Source organism: Danio rerio, chromosome 20 (assembly GCF_049306965.1).
Source record: "Danio rerio strain Tuebingen ecotype United States chromosome 20, GRCz12tu, whole genome shotgun sequence".
Taxonomy (NCBI): Eukaryota; Metazoa; Chordata; class Actinopteri; order Cypriniformes; family Danionidae; genus Danio; species Danio rerio.
Window position 1 is genome coordinate 54,256,529 of NC_133195.1, and position 17,921 is coordinate 54,274,449.

General features: G+C 38.9%; 1 protein-coding gene across 28 annotated transcripts in view; it reads left to right on the forward strand.

Annotated features, from left to right (window-relative positions):
* Positions 1-13,327, forward strand: part of gphnb (gephyrin b) — a 150,642-nt gene extending 137,315 nt beyond the window's left edge. For 14 of the 28 annotated variants that reach the window (XM_073932013.1, XM_073932014.1, XM_073932017.1 and 11 more), the window contains 8 exons: positions 1,539-1,692; positions 3,708-3,829; positions 4,076-4,163; positions 7,307-7,380; positions 10,258-10,322; positions 10,444-10,547; positions 11,060-11,156; positions 12,689-13,327. In XM_073932013.1, the coding sequence (XP_073788114.1) occupies positions 1,539-1,692; positions 3,708-3,829; positions 4,076-4,163; positions 7,307-7,380; positions 10,258-10,322; positions 10,444-10,547; positions 11,060-11,156; positions 12,689-12,822 (838 nt within the window). In that variant the 3' untranslated portion in view covers positions 12,823-13,327. 28 annotated transcript variants of the gene reach the window in all.
* Positions 13,328-17,921: the final 4,594 nt, after the last annotated feature.

Genomic DNA, 17,921 nt, shown 5'->3' on the forward strand with positions numbered 1-17,921 from the left:
TGAGCACTAGAGTGTGTGCATGTGTACACTTGAGTGTGTGAGTTTGTTTGCGCATGCGTGTGTGTGTGCACTCAAGTGTGTGTACATGTGTGCACTTGAGTATGTGTGTGCGTGCGTATGTGTGCGTGTGCGTGCGTGTGCGTGTGTGCATGCACTTAAGTGAGTGTACATGTGCACATGAGTGTGTGTGTGTGTGTGTGTGTGCGTGCACTCGAGTGAGTGTACATGTGCACTTGAGTGTGTGTGTGCAAGCGTGCGTACGTGTGCGTGTGTGTGTGTGTGCGTGCACTCCAGTGAGTGTACATGTGCACATGAGTGTGTGTGTGTGTGTGTTTGTGTGTGTGTGTGTGTGTGTGTGTGCGTGCACTCGAGTGAGTGTACATGTGAACTTGAGTGTGTGTGTGTATGTGTGTGCGTGTGCGTCAGTGTCTCTTATCGTGTGTGTGTGTGTGTGTGTGTGCGTGCTTGAGTACTGTGTGTGTGTGTGTGTGTGTGTGTGCACGCATTAGTGTCTGCATGTGTGCCCTTGAGTGTGTCTGTGTGTGCGTGTGTGTGTGTGCACGCACTAATTGTCTGTATGTGTGCAATTGATTATGTGTGTGTCAATGAGTCTCATTGCTAACGTGTGTGTGTGTGTGTGTGTGTGTGTGTGTGTGTGTGTGTGTGTCCAATCGAGTGAGTGTACATGTGTGCACTTAAGTGTGTGTGTGTGTGTGTGTGTGCGTGCGTGGGTTCGTGTTTGTGTGCGTGCACTCGAGTGAGTGTACGTGTGTGTGTGTGTGTGTGTGTGTGCGTGTGCGTGCGTAGGTGTGCGAGTGCGTGTGTGCATGCACTCAAGTGAGTGTACATGTGCACTTGAGTGTGTGTGTGTGTGTGTATGTGTGTGTGTGCGCGCATGTGTCAGTGTCTCTGTGTGTGTGTGTTCTTGCTTGAGTACTGTGTGTGTGTGTGTGTGTCTGCACATACTTGAATGTGCGTGTTTGTGTGTGTGTGTGCACGCACTAGAGTGTCTGCATGTGTGCACTTGAGTGTATGTGTGTGTGTGTGTGTGTGTGAGTGCGTGCGCACACTAATTGTCTGCATGTGTGCAATTGATTGTGTGTGTGTCAATGTGTCTCATTGTGAATGTGTGTGTGCTTGCATGGGTATGTGCATGTGTGTATATGTGTACGTGTGCAAGTATGTCAGTGCTGTTTGTGTCAGATGAGTGTGTGTGTGTGTGTGTGTGTGTGTGTGTGTGTGTGTGTGTGTGTGTGTGTGTGTGTGTGCGCGCACAGTGAGTGTGTGCATATGTGCACGTTAGAGTGTACACTGTGTGCACGTACACGTGTACGCTTGGGTCTATATGTGCGTTTCTGTGTGTGTGCATGTGCGTGTATGTGTGTGTGTGTTTGTATGTGTGCATTTGCACGCATGTGTGTGTGTGCATGTGCAAGTATGTGTGTATGTCTGCGTTGTTTGAGTGTCAGCTGAGTCTGACAGTTTCTGTGTGTGTGTGTGTGTGTGTGTGTGTGTGTGTGTGTGTGTGTGTCCTGCAGGCCCATCGGTCATGACATTAAGCGTGGTGAGTGTGTGCTGGCCAAAGGCACTCATATGGGCCCATCAGAGATCGGTCTGCTGGCCACCGTCGGGGTCACTGAGGTGGAGGTGCAGAAGTTTCCCGTCATCGCTGTCATGTCTACAGGCAATGAGGTCAATACACAACAAACACTATATTCAATTCAGCTCAATTCAGGTTTATTTCTGTTCACCTTATTATTCGAGTACGAGCGGGCACAGCCGTTTGAATCTCTTTGGCTCGAGACTTCCGCTCTAATTCACTTCCTTTTGTTTTTAGATGTTAACAGCTCGTTACGCTTATTGATGTTACATACTGATATTTTCTTATTTTATTATTCTGCTTTGTCTGAAAAAATCATGCAAACATTTTTTTGGAGAGCAAGTAGTTTGACCGTTTTCTGCCATTCATTATTCCTAGTCATTTCCATAGGCAACTGAATCGGAAGTTCTAAAACAATCGCAATAACGAGCACACTTCCGCATTGTAGAATAAGGTCTATAACGCTCTTCACAATAATAGGGTATATGGACAGCTACTGTATTTCCCCTGCTGATAAACTTCCAATGAAACAGTTTTCAATTTAATACAGTTCCTTTTACAGCGTTGATGTGATGTAATTCAAATATAATCAGTAAAATATACTTAAGCATCAATTTGTTTGAAGTGTAATACAAGAAAAGAAGACGATATTTCAAGGTGTTATTCCCAGATAACAACCACTGAAGAACAAACTCATCCAGAAACATTGAATCACCTTGACTGTCAGTGAATACATTCACGTCCATATACTCACATACACACTCATATGTATCTGCTTGTCTGTGACGCCACGGTTTTTGACTGTTTGGCGCCATCTTGTGTCTGAATAATGCGCAGGTTAGTGTATACTCCATCAGCTGTTTTCGTTTCTGTCAGCTTTTTTTTTGACTGTTTGGCGCCATCTTGTGTCTGATTAATGTGCAGGTTAGTGTATACTCCATCAGCTGTTTTTGTTTCTGTCAGCTTTGTGTTTTTGATTGTTAGGTGCCATTTTGTGTCTGAATAATGCGCAGGTTAGTGTATACTCCATCACCTGTTTTGGTTTCTGTCAGCTTTTGCGTTTTTGACTGTTTGGCGCCATCTTGTGTCTGAATAATGCGCAGGTTAGTGTATACTCCATCAGCTGTTTTCGTTTCTGTCAGCTTTGTGTTTTTGACTGTTTGGCGCCATCTTGTGTCTGAATATTGCGCAAGTTAGTGTGTACTCCAGCTGTTTTCGTTTCTGTAAGCTTTGTATTTTTGACGATTTAGCGCCATCTTGTGCCTGAACTGTGCTTAGGTTAGTGTATACTTCATCAGCTGTTGCTTTTTTCTGTCAGCTTTGTGTTTTTCACTGTTTGGCGCCATCTTGTGTCTGAATAATGCGCAGGTTAGTGTATACTCCATCAGCTGTTTTCGTTTCTGTCAGCTTTGCGTTTTTGACTGTTTGGCGCCATCTTGTGTCTGAATAATGCGCAGGTTAGTGTATACTCCATCAGCTGTTTTCGTTTCTGTCAGCTTTGTGTTTTTGACTGTTTGGCGCCATCTTGTGTCTGAATATTGCGCAAGTTAGTGTGTACTCCAGCTGTTTTCGTTTCTGTAAGCTTTGTATTTTTGACGATTTAGCACCATCTTGTGCCTGAACTGTGCTTAGGTTAGTGTATACTTCATCAGCTGTTGCTTTTTTCTGTCAGCTTTGTGTTTTTCACTGTTTGGCGCCATCTTGTGTCTGAATAATGCGCAGGTTAGTGTATACTCCTTCAGCTGTTTCTGACAGTTTTGCATTTAATTAAAAAAACGAATAAACTTGTAACAGTTTACAAGTACAATGTTTTGTGTCTACTTTTGACATTTTTTTTGACAAGTAGGCGTGTAATAAGCAGGATAAAGTACGTCCAAGCGGTTGTTTTCATGAAATAAATTCCTTCAGTCTTACACAACAGTGCTCTGCTTTGCATTGGGTTGCTGATAATCATGTTGGGCTTTATTCTGTGATAAGAACCTCCTGAATGTACTTCATCCCTTATTAATACAACCTTATTGCAAAGTTTTACCGTTACAACATTGTTAAATGAATGGAAAAGTGACAATATAAGCAGTTTCTGATCAGTAAATGTTGTTGTTTCCAGCTGCTAAACCCGGAGGATGATTTACATCCCGGTAAGATCAGAGACTCGAACCGCTCCACACTGCTGGCCACCATACAGGAGCATGGCTACCCCACCATCAACCTGGGCATCGTAGGAGACAAGTAAGCTTACACACATAAAGACCAAAGAACGGGTGCAAAATTAACCTTATACACGGAGATTCAGCTCTAAATCCCCCACAAATGTTTTAAAACTCTTTGAGACTGCCCCTTTTAGGCTTTAATATGAATTGTAGCAATTTGGTTACTGTTGCTTTAAATGCAAATGAGGTTTTTTCAAAAGAGGGCGGGGCTACACATGTCTATGTCAGCATAGTGGCAAAAATTTGTTTTGTGCCTGCCCTGCAGTCCTGATGACCTGCTGAATGCTCTGAATGAGGGCATCAATCGCGCTGATGTCATCATCACCTCAGGGGGCGTGTCCATGGGCGAGAAGGTGAGACCAATTTTATACACTATTCATATTTAGCTTTACATGTATGATTGTTTTTGTTTTCCTTGGAAATTATTGGAGACCCTATTGTAAGTCTTTGATGTCCTTAAAGTGTGTGTGTGTGTGTGTGTGTGTGTGTGTGTCATCTCAAAATACTCCACAAATACTGCTTTATAACTCTCTGAAACTGACCTGTTTAGGCTTTGAGGCTTTTTGGTGACTGTCACTTTAAGTTGAAATGAGATTGTGCTCTTTATAAAAAAGGCGGAGCTACAAACGCCTGTGTGTCAGCATAGTGGCAGATTCAAATTCAAGACTAACTTATACAAATGAGGGAGAGATGGTCACTGATGGGCGGAGCTTTCCCCCTCTGATGACACATGCAAAGGGAGAATGTCAATCAAAGTGTTTCTGCTTTTTTCTCAGACTGTTTTCATCAAGTGTGATTATAAAAGATAGAATGAATTAAATTTGACCATTAGATGCTGGTTATATTCCCACACAACTGTGTTTAACCCAATGACTGTAAAAAATATGGACGACGCGACAGCCCTTTTTCCCATTGAACGCCTTGAGGGCAAAACGCCTGCTTGACGGGCACAAACTGTCGCAAAAGACTGCTGAAATTGGAGCCTTGACATGCGCAGAAGGACTGTCTGATGGAGCCAGAGGAGGAGCCGCGAAAATGAGCGGAGTCGAGCTTTCAACCAAACGCTTTATGTAAAATCAACCACGCCCCCCGAACTTCTCAGCATGTGTTTGCTGTCATATCAACACAAATGGATGTAATAACGTTAACAAATATGAGGGTTTTATATATTCAATCGCGCCAGCTCCGGGCCGCAGCGCATAACCTACTCGCGGCGTCGCGGGCTGATTCCGCCTCGTATGCGGCAGCGCCGGCTCGCTCGGCCGCTGCATCTGGCTCGATTGACTCGGGCTGGAATCGGGTAGTGAGTCCAGGCATCCGGAGTAGGTCCAGCAGAGGTAGTCAGTCTGAGCTCTAAGAGATAAGTCTCCGGCAGGCGAGAAACTAGCCGGAACTGTGTTTTGCTATCTGGGTGGTTAGGCGTGTATCAGCAAACTAATGAAGCCCGAAAAAAGCCCTGAACTTAGCGAATAAACAGTGTTCCACCAGGATCATGTATGTCAGAAACTATAGTTTACTGCTGAACTCATTTTGTCATGGTAAAATAACACAGAAATCAAATAATAACACTTCAGTCTCCTGCCGAAGCTCAGACGCGCTGCTTTAAGAAACTGTCAATCACAGCTGTCAATCATGATGACACGCCCAGCATTAAATTACTGCTAAAAACAAACTGTATACACAAATAAAGATCTGCACCTATTTCAGCACAATAACCAGTGCCTTAATCATCTTTCGGGACATTTTATTGCAAGTGTAATAATTTTTTTTTTATTTGGGCTCAAGTCTCTTTCATTAACATGGAGGAGGTGGGCTTTATGACTTGTACTGCAGCCAGCCCCCAGGGGGCGATCTAACGGCCGAGACCTTCACTTAAACGCAGGCTTGCGGCACACTTGGTTTAACCCCTTATAAAAGTGATTTTTGCACAATAGGTGCCCTTTAAATCTCGCAATTCTGGACCTGTATCCACAAAACATTTCACCTTGCTATTGAGATTTCTCCTAAATAGCATTTAAAAAAAATTAGCTTAGAGCTTTGTCTTAAAACTTGTTCCCAAAGATGCTTTTTTAGGGTTTATCTCATTGCAAGGTATGATGTCAGCATGCTTATTAACTATGAAGACAGGGATTTACTGAACGGGAGGAGGAGGAGGAGTCTCTTTTTTCATGAAAACCTGATATTAATGCTTGCATATTAAAATAAATGTTTCAAAATTAAAATGTTGCCACATAAAGATATTTAAATGCAAGCTAAATGGATAATTCTGAAAGGTGATGCTCTTTAAAGATTTAAACATTAAATAAAGATGCTCCTCCAATGTTAGGAATTATTGTATTTTCCCAAGCAATTATATATTTTTTAATTTTTATTAAATACATTTTTAAACGTTATATATAAATATTGCGAAATTTGCAATTTTTATAGAAGAAATATTTGCATATATTTGCATTTTTTTGTTTTGAATAAATGTAAAAATATATTCAAAAATATTTCCCTACAGTATGTGACCGATTTAAGCTATTTATATTTTAAATAAGTAACTGGAATCAAACAAATGAAATCAGTCATGTAAATATACATTAAAAAATACATCAAAATCTTTGAAATACAGATTTTAAGTTGAATTAATAATCACTGCTTTAAAGTGACATCTAGTGGCTGGACTCTAGAATGACTTAAACAAATGAGGCGTCTAATCATGATTATACAACCCAAGCTCATTCTGAAAAGGTAGTCCAGCGGAGGTTTCTGGTGACTGTGAAATACATGCTGGGAGGTACGTATGGCTGCATTTAATTTTTTTAAGCGAACGCTACGGGGCGGTGTGACGCCATTCCCTTTCGCGCTTGCCAGCTGACCTCTTACCACCGTCTGGAGGGCTTTCCGCTGCAGTCAGTTTGTCCGGTCAGCTCATCATGTGCGTCGGCGGACTTTAGATGCAGAGAGGAGAAGTTGACAAAGGCTTCCGGGTTAATAAATAAAGTGAACGAGTTCATTTCAGGTGAAATCCGAAAACGTGGTAAAAAAAAACAAAAAAAAAACAGAGGAGGACTTTTCTTTTTCTAGACGGCTTTTTTTAAATTGTTGCTCGGGTTTAGGGAAGTGAGCGGGCGGGCGGGTCAATCGGTAAAACTGGTTGGGTTCAGGGAAGGAGGAGGGTGGGTCAGCCGATTGGCCGGTCGCGCAGTCAATCATTTGGTCAGTCAGACAGCGGCCTCTGGTGGGTTGACACGAGAACAGCACGGGCGCGAACGGCACTCGCGAGAGACGTTCGAGATACGAAAAAGCGCGCACAGCGGCCTCTCGCGGATTCGCGAAAAACAAAAACTGCACAAATACGTACCTCCCGGGACGTATTTCACAGTCTCCAGAAATGTCCGCTGGACTACGTTTTCAGAATCAGCCTGGGTTGCGATTATACATCTGTCTGTTGACTGTACAGTGTTTATGAGAATGTGTTTGTAAGGATGTGTTTCATTGTTTGTTTTGGCAGGATTACCTGAAACAGGTACTTGATATCGACCTCCATGCTCAAATACACTTTGGACGCGTCTTCATGAAACCAGGGTGAGTTTTTGAAGAAACAGGTGACGTCTGCGTGAAGACTGAACACCTAATGCTGATTCAGGGTGTTTTCATGCTCCAGGATACAAACAATACGAACTGATTTGGAAATATATATAAATAAAAAGATATATATGATGCTATTAATTTTGTATGCTTTCACAATTATAATAAATTTAACGTTTGGTAGTTTAATTATGTTTATTTTGAATTAATAGAGCTACTTTATGAATTAAAATAATTGATTGTAATTTTGTCTAGTATTTTTCAAAGGTGCTGTGTGTAAGCTTGACACCCAGTGGTGGAACTAGGTATTGCGCTCCTGGATCAAAATAAACGCAAGCGCAGGTTGCCAGATTGACGACACCAACAGTAGTGTGCCTGACTATCGAGCATAAAGACTGATTTAAGACTGATTTAACGCTAAGTTTCTAATAGTTTCTAAATAACAGCAAGTGCACCCGATAAAAGGAAAATTTTCCATATTAAAAGGAGTGTTTGTCCTAATCAACACCTTGAATTGATATATTAGAAACAGCTTCTGTTTCTCACAGCTGAACAACAGAAAGCTGACAATGATCAGCTCAGGTACAGCTCATGAGCTGTATTCAGTGTTAAATGCTAATAATGTGAGTCTGAATGGCATTTTACATGACATTTATTGCCGTACTACTGAAAGCAGCAGCAGCAGCAGCAGTTCATCTCAGATCTGGAAAATAAAATAAACCGTCTGAAATTGAGTTTCAGAACTGTGGCTCAGTGCAAACCAACACATATCAGTGATTCAGCATCTACATTTAATCGTGTTGAAGAGGTTTAATATGTATTAATTAGATTATAAATCTTACCATTTCTTTGGAGTGCAGTGAGTGCACTATTCTGTGCTGCTGAATAGCTGTATTTCAGTTTCTGTCGTGTGTCGCCTGGTTTAAACGGCCCAATCACTGCAAATCTCATCATGTAGTGTTTTGTTAGGACACAGGGTTACAATGTAACCTGGACACCTAATGTTTACGCTCGTAACATTTATACTATTTGTTTATTAATAACCACCTCATGAGGAACTCTGAATCTGCATCTCATTTTGGAGTCTGCTACTGTCCACCAGAGGTTGCATTTCCGTCACGGACGCATGTTTTAAGAGCTTTCCTGACTGACTGAATGAAATATGCTGAATGAAGTATACCATGGCATCCCGGGGTGCTGAAATATAATTGGCTAAAGTGGCAGTAGGTGAGTTAAATGACTAAAACAAAGACAGACGTTCCGGCACGTAACGCACATTTTCAAAGCAGAATATCTGACTTCAGTATTGTTTTTTAGATAAACAAGAATGTTTACTCATGTTTATAGCATGTTTCTTATATATCTGCAAACATATTATGGTATTTATATGCTTTAGAATCAAATGCTTTTGTCAAAAACTCACATACAGCACCTTTAATAATAATTGTATAGTATTTTGTAAAGTTTTAAAATTTTGTACAAAATTATCATAAATTGTCATATGTAAATTAGTTATTTTACATTTTTAATATAATTAAAAAAATACTAAAAGTATTTAAATAATAATAAGTATTATTATTAATTGTAGTTTTGTAGATTATTTTGAACAGTAATTTTATAGCATTTTGTGAAAAGACGTCTTCATTTCTTGCATTAAACAATGTTTGCGTAGCTTAAACTTAAAACATGTACACAAACAGTTATATTTTCTCTTTTACTCTTTTATTTTTAGTAATTTATTATAAATTGTTATGTGTAAATTAGCTATATCACATTTTAATAATGTTTTTAAAAAATAATAAAACTATTTTATAGAATTATAATTAATTGTAATTTTTTTACATATTTAAATTTTAAATAAAAATAATATATTGTATAAAACAGAATCTGTTTGCATGTTAAATGCTATTGTTTTACAATTATTCTGTTTTAAACATTTTTCTAAATTATTATATATATTTACATTTATTTACTTGTTATTTTAACAAGTTATATTAATGATAATTTATAATAATTTTGTAATTTTTGTATTTGTAAAAATAATACAATATTAATAAATATTATAATATTGTAATAATAATAATAATAATAATTATAATAATAATATAATATTAATAATAATCTTAATTTGCCACATGAAACACAGCATCAGTGTTTGCATAGCTTTAAATGCTATTAATAGACATATTGCACATAAATATTATGATATTTTTTTATAATTAGAGTTATGTTATGTTCATAATAATTATTAGTAAATTTGGGAGGAAAAGACATTTTTGAATAATATTTTGTAAAAATGTTTCAATTTCTTGCACAAAACACTGGATACGTGTTTGCATAGCTTTCAATGTTATTATTAATCTTGTGTAAAAAAATATTTTATTTTAATTGATTTATTATAAATTATCATATAATTATAATTCGTTAAATTGTTCGTTTTATACTACTAATTAAATTATTATTATTAAATAAAATGATTATTAAATTAAATTATTATTAATTAAATGTATTATTATTAAATTATTAATTATACTATTAATAATTAATAGTAATTTTATCATTTTTATATCGCTTTAATACTATTTTGTAAAAAAGCCTCACAAAAAAAATCATTGCCAAAAATAAGTGCACCACTCTATCGACATGTAATAAACAAGAATACGTAATTGACTATATGAAACTAAAGTGTAATTCACAATAATAGCATGATGAGACCATTTCCTAAGAGATCTCAGTTGAGTTCATTTCCATCATTAAGCGTATAATAGTAAAGTGTAATAATCTCTCATATAAAGCAGCATGAAAACACCCTGACGTTGAGTGTCAGACTGTGAAAATGAGGCTGGTTTTGAGCTCTGGTTTGTCTTCTGTTAGTCTCCCCACAACATTTGCCACTCTCGATATGGACGGGTCTCGAAAACTTATCTTTGCTCTGCCAGGTAGGGACGGTGAGAGAGTTTATTGGTGTATTTCTTCATAACACATATACTAGCCTGTAACTGAACACACACATTTCACCGTTCGTCCTCTATTAGTGTGTGATTTGGGTTTTTCTTCCAGGTAATCCTGTGTCTGCAGTCGTAACGTGTAACCTCTTCGTCATTCCCGCCTTGAGGAAGATGCAGGGGATATTAGACCCTCGACCCACCATTATAAAAGCCAGGGTAAAAGCATTGTACACTTCACTAGGGGTGATGATCCTTAGCAAAATGAACTACGCTGCACTTTTCTTGTTATTGGACCATTTATTTAAAGATTTTTCACCCTTATGTGCTGTCGGTGATGTTTTAAGCCACTCTGGGGTTGATTTCAAGTCTTAATTTGGCCACAACTTTCAGCAAATGGGATGATGACATCTTATTTTGACACATATTTTGGGAAAATGATTTGATGATTTTCAAAAACTCTACAATACACTCTGGTCAAATGGACTACCCTTTCATTATGTTGGGGGCTGTTTTTGTCCCATTGACCATTGTACTATAATTGAAAACCCACCATAATAAAAGCCAGGGTCACACTATTTTACTCTTCATTAGGGGTGATAACCCTTATGAAAAGGTATACTTTAAGTACACTTAAGTAAGTGTATAAAATTTGGTTTTCTTTGCTGAATGGTAAGTAGATTGTGAGTATCCATTTACAATCTATTGAAAAATCCCTGTGTTGTTTCCAGTTGTCCTGTGATGTGAAGCTGGATCCGCGTCCGGAGTATCACCGCTGTATTTTAACATGGCACCATCAGGAACCTCTGCCATGGGCACAGAGCACAGGTCACAAATCTATTGTTATTATTACAGACATTTCTTATGGAAATGAATTTGTCCAGAACAGCTGTAGTTGACAATTAAAGGTTGTTTATTAGAATTCATGATTCCATCAAGGCTTTAAAATGACCATTAAAACCATCTAGTGGATCTGTCATCTAAAATGTACAATGAAATGTACCCTAAGGAACGTATGTCAGATTCTCAAAAATGCAACTTTTAGTGCATTTGTCATTTGAAATGTTATACGAAACGTACCCTAAGTCATGTATTTGAGATTGGCAAACATGTAGACAGGGATTTTTCTACTGGATTTTTCATCAGAAATGTATAACAAAATGTACCCTGAGTAACATTTCAAAAATGCAAAAAAAATGTGTCCACTTGTGGATTTGTCATCTAAAACCTACAACTACACGTAACCTAAATCAAATTGGCAAAAATGCGCCCTCTAGTGGATTCTACATCTGAATTGTACTACAAAACGTAACCTAAATAAGGTATTTCAAATTGGCAAAAATGCGTCCTCTAGTGGATTTGTCATCTGAATTGTACAACTAAACGTAACCTAAATCAAATTGGCAAAAATGCGCCCTCTAGTGGATTCTACATCTGAATTGTACTACAAAACGTAACCTAAATAATGTATTTCAAATTGGCAAAAATGCGCCCTCTAGTGGATTCTACATCTGAATTGTACTACAAAACGTAACCTAAATAAGGTATTTCAAATTGGCAAAAATGCGCCCTCTAGTAGATTTGTCATCTGAATTGAACAACAAAACGTACCCTAAATAACGCATTTCAGATTTGCAAAAATGTGCCTTTTAGTGGATTTTTCATCTAAAACATACAATAAAACGTAACCTAAATAATGTATTTCAAATTCGCAAAAATGCGTCCTCTAGTGGATTTGTCGTCTGAATTGTACAACTACACATAACCTAAATCAAATTGGCAAAAATGCGCCCTCTGTGGATTTTTCATCTAAAACATACAACAAAACGTAACCTAAATAATGTATTTTAAATTAGCAAAAATGTGCCCTCTAGTGGATTTCTCATCTGAAACATACAAAACGTGACCTAAATAATGGATTTTAAATTCACAAAAGTACGCCCTCTAGTTGATTTGTCATTTAAAATGTGCAACAAAATGTTCCCTAAATAACACATTTCAGATTTGCAAAAATGTGCCCTCTAGAGGATTTGTCATCTAAAACGTACAACTACACGTAACCTAAATCATAGATTTCAAATTTGCAAAAATGCACCCTCTTGTGGATTTGTCATCTGGAACATACAACAAAACTTAATCTAAATTATGTATTTCAAATTCGCAAAGATTGCCGTCCTCTAGTGAATTTGTCATCTGAAACCTAAAACAAAACATACCTTAAGCAACACGTTTCAGATTCGCAAAAATGCGCCCTCTCGTGGATTTTCAATGTATTTTATGTCATAAAAATGTAGACTGAAGCATGCATTTCCTGAGCACTGTATTTTTCTTACCCTTTTTTCTGTGTGCCGTTTCTCCAGGTAACCAGGTCAGCAGCAGACTGATGAGCATGCGCAGCGCTAACGGCCTCCTGATGCTACCTCCCAAAACTGAGCAATACGTGGAGCTGCACAAGGGCGAGGTGGTGGACGTCATGGTCATCGGCCGTCTATGATGAGCAGAAACACAAATAGAAAGACAGAGATGGACGGGTGGTTCACGGTGCATGTTCACATATCATTGACTGTAATATGCAACGGCACAGCTAGTTTTTATTGATTTGGAAAACGCCGAAGTATAGTCAACATCTCGATCACATATGAGAGAAAAAAAAAATATTTCAAAGAAAGAAAAATATAACTTTTAAAATTATAAAATCTAATTATAAAAAAGAGATTTATTCTGTATTATTATGATTATTATTATTGCATTTTTCTTCTCATTATTATTATTATTATTAATTATTATTATTATATTAAGGCAACTTTGTTCTTTTCATTGCAGTTGCTTTGTGTGTTCAATGCTAGATCTTATAGCTGTAGCATTTTAATAGAAAAACTGTAGGTGCCTGCCAGGAGGAAGAAGAAGAAAAAATTAAAAAGAGAGTATTATTTCCCCATTTTAACATACAAGACTGCTTTTGGGGGAGTTTTTTCCTCTCTGACATCGAGGGAGAACACAACAACTTGAAATCTGGACTCCGGAGAGTGGCACTTTCTGTCTTACGTGTCATTTGACGTGGCACTTTTTTCCTTTTTCCTCCCATTAGTGCGCATCATTTCTCTGCCATCACACAGAGCTTTGCTTGTCGTTTATCCTGTGAGTCTTGTTTGTGTGCGCAGTGCCAAACGCCTGGGTGGGCGGAGCTCGAGTCGGGGGAACGCCGCCCCCTCACCCAATCCCTGAAGCTTCCTTATAATCACATGACCTGGTGTAGCCCCGCCCCTCTCCTCCCAGGGGGCGGAGTCACGGGCGAGCATTTTATTTGAATATACTTTAAATAAACCGATGATGAAAAAAAAAGAATACAACAACAGCTTATTTAAGTGCTGACTGCCTTTTTAATCAACCACACAAAAATGTACAGTTAAAATCAAATATATTACATAAATTGAATTGTACAGATAAATGTGACCAGCACTCCTGCGGAAATATGACCAAGCAATGAAGGAGACATTGAACAAATCTGTATAATAACATTTTCTGTATAATGATAAGAACCTAATGAGAGAGATTACAATAATTAAAAAAAAATCCTTGATCATTATATAAAAATAGCATTGTGGAATTTTCTTGTAATAAAAAACGAATAAAAACATAATTCCTTAACCAGTGTGTGTGATTTAAATGCTGTTTTGCATTTTTAATATACATGCAATGTTTTTTATGCCTGATCTTACACGCTGTTTCAAGAGTTCACACATAGCTGATGATTGATTATAAAGCTTGTTTGACATGCTGTCCTGTGAGAGAGCACATGAGATCCTCAAGCACGGGGCTCCCTCCTGTTTGCAAGAGTTTGAGCTCAGGTAGCACTCGAGAACACCCCTGCTGTAGTAGCTGCCACAGCCATATCACCCTGCAGCCCAAGACCGGTTACTCACTGAAGCTAAGCAGGGCTGAGCCTGGTTAGTACCTGGATGGGAGACCACTAGGGAACACCAGGTTGCTGTTGGAAGTGGTGTTAGTGAGGCCAGCAGGGGGCGCTCAACCTGAGGTCTGTGTGAGTCCTAATGCCCCAGTAAAAGTGAAGGGGACACTACACTGTCAGTGGGCGCCGTCTTTCGGATGAGACGTTAAACCGAGGTCCTGACTCACTTTGGTCGTTAATAAATCCCATGGCACTTCTCGTGAAAGAGCAGGGGTGTAACCCTGGTGTCCTGGCCAAAGTCCCTCTATCGGCCCTTACGATCATGGCCTCCCAATCATCCCCTTCCACCAAATTGGCTCTATCACTGTCTCTCCACTCCACCTATAGCTGGTGTGTGGTGAGCGCACTGGCGCTGTTGTCCTGTGGCTGCTGTCGCATCATCCAAGTGGATGCTGCACACTGGTGGTGGTGTGGAGAGACCCCGATCATGATTGTGAAGCGCTTTGGGTGTATGGCCATACACAATAAATGCACTATATAAATACACATTACATTACATTACATTACATTACATTACATTACATTACTAATGAACAGATAGTGATTGCCCTGAAGAGATAACTACTTGCTAAGAGCATGTCTATGGTGCTGATTTGGATCAGTCAATTAACTTTGCATGTTTTTGGATGGTGAAAGGCAGGCCCGGATTGGCTATTCAGGCGGACCAGGAGAATTCCCGGTGGGCCAGTCCGTTTTTTTGGCCGTAAGGGCTGGGATCCGTTTATTCTACTTTATTCATTTATTTATTTATTTGACCATAGTCTCACTCTTTTTATTCATTATTTTGCCGCAGCTCTGCTCTTTTTATTTATTTTCTCTCAGCCCCGTGAGCAAAATGCAGCATGCAGGTTAATGATGATGATGTAATGATGATGATGTAACTATCATTCGACCCCAAACAGCGGCACCTTAGTGAATATAAGAATTCGAATAATTAATATTAATGAATATTACACCTGCTCAATAAAAATCAGACGATTCACTACATAAATAAATCTGACATAACTTGATCAGAAAAGGGGAGATAAAGATTAAGCCATCAATAGAAAGTAATACTGTGGTTAGCATACTTATTTTGTGGTCCAGTGGTTTGCATGTTCCGCTACGATGCCATCGACCTGAGTTCGAACCTCACTTGAGTAAATTGTTACTATGTTTTTCATTTTTAGGGCCCTATCATACACCCGGCGCAATGTGGCGCAAGGCGCGGCGCAATAGTCTTTTGCTACTTTTAGCTCGGCGCAAGGGTCATTTTGAGGTGTTGCGCCATGCTGTTTAAATAGCAAATGAATTTGCGCTCATATGTGCACCCATAGGCGTTCTGGTCTAAAAAAAGCAGGCGTGTTTTGGCGCGTTACTATTTTGAGAAACTGTAAATAGTCTGATCTTTAGACCAGAACAAAGTCGGTCTATTGTCTGGCGCAAAGTGCGCCTGGCTTACACACTACACACAAGATGTAGAGCAATACGCAAATATCTTTACATATGAAAAAGATATAAAATATTAAGGATATATATATAATAATGATATATACAGGATATAAATATAAATGATTAAAATATTACAAAACATTCATTTCTAGCCTACATGAATTAAAAAAGCACTGCATCTAGGGAGGCTTTTTCAGTTCATTCAATTTGCTTTTGTATAATGTTATTATTATTAGCAGTATTATTTATTATATGCATATTTGTATTTGTTTTATTAAAAACAAGCTTAGATTTGCCCACCTGTCAGGTTTTAGACCATATGGGGCATATCAGGTGTATTTGGAAATAACTCCGTATTTTGAACACATTTCATTATTATTGATCATTTATTCGTTTGCTGGAAATTAGAACTGAATTCAGAAATAGTTTTGAAACAAAACTTTGCGCTTAACAAACGAAATTAATTGTTTATAGGCTAATTGATGTATGTGTGGTAAGGTTTCCCTATCCACGAGAGCAAAAGCGAAAGTGAACTTACTTTACGTCCTGTAAATAGCGAATGCACTCTTGGCGCGACGCAGCTGGCTCTTAAAGGGAATGGTAGATGAGACTCTGATTGGTTTATTCTCAAAACACACCTATAACTCATTAAGTAAATAAACTCAACCCTTTTAGACCATGCGCCACGGCGCAAAGCGGATTTTCCCATCCTTAAATTATCAAAAATGCATTCTGACACGCCCTGAAAGTGTTTGCGCCCTGCGTTTTGCGCGCTGCGCATGGACCGTCAAAATAGAGCCCTTAGTGTTAAGACATGTAATGTCTGCTTGGCTAATACTGCTCCTGAAAAGGAGTCCCACTCCCGCCCTGGTGGGAGGAAACCGACGTGAGCAAAGGGAGAACGTGCAAACTCTCACAGAAACATCTGCTGGTGTTATTAACGACTAGAATCAAAGACGTTCTTGCAGTGAGGCAACAGTGCTAACCACTGGGCCACCGTGCCACCCATCTGGAAAAGGAGGACGAGTAGAGGTGGAAGGGGAATTCTTCAAAACGAAGATGGCTGTCATATGGAACTTGATTGATTGTTGTCGATTTCTCAGGAAAACTGTTGATTTTGTTGTTTATTAATTTATACATATTTTTGTATTTACCTTTCATCCGTGCATTTTACATTTAGCATCTCATCTGCAGTTGAAAAAAAAGTGCGTCCTTACAATCGCATCCTTTTTCAGTGTCGAAACGAAGCGGGGTTTTCGTTGAGGTGAAAGCTGTGTTTGTGTTGTCATGATGACTACAGAGATTTCAAAGAAGGAGAAGAGACTAGCGGTCGCTGTTTCGAGTTATCCAGAGCTGTATGACTTCAAAAACTGTGCACATAACAAAATCAACAGCAGCGGTCACGCTTAATACAGAGCTGAATCAGTGGTTGCCTAGCAACGTAAAAAGTGCAGCACACTTCTGTTTTTCTTTTCAACAAAAAGGCAGTGCGGTGCCCCTCGCATTTTCAGAAAAGGAAATCGCTTTCAGTGTGTTCAGCCGCTTTGCATTTTACGTGTATTTAACAATATATAATAACCAGTGGCGACGTGGTGACGCAGTAGGTAGTGCTGTCGCCTCACAGCAAGAAGGTTGCTGGTTCGAGCCTCGGCTGGGTCAGTTGGCATTTCTGTATGGAGTTTGGCATGTTCTCCCCATGTTCACGTGGGTTTCCTCCGGGTGCTCCGGTTTCCCCCACAGTCCAAAGACATGCGCTTTAGGGGAATTGGGTAAGCTAAAACACTGTCCGTAGTGTGTGTGTGTGTGTGTGTGTGTGTGTGTGTGTGTGTGTGTGTGTGTGTGTGTGTGTGTGTGTGTGTGTGTGTGTGTGTGAATGAGAGTGATGGGTTGTAGCTGGAACAGCATTCGCTGCCTAAAACATATGATGGATAAGTTAGCGGTTCATTCCGCTGTGGTGACCCCAGATTAATAAAGGGACTAAGCCAAAAAGAAAATGAATGAATAAATAATAACCAGTCAGCTTTTAGTCATAATACCTTTGATTTTCTTAGAATTTAAACACATATAATTTTATTTAAATAAATTAAGTATACATATTTATTATGCATAATACGCATTTCATTAAATCATATATACTGAGGATTCTTGATGCAGCGCCGCCTGAGGGATCGGAGATCACGGTTGTTCAGCTT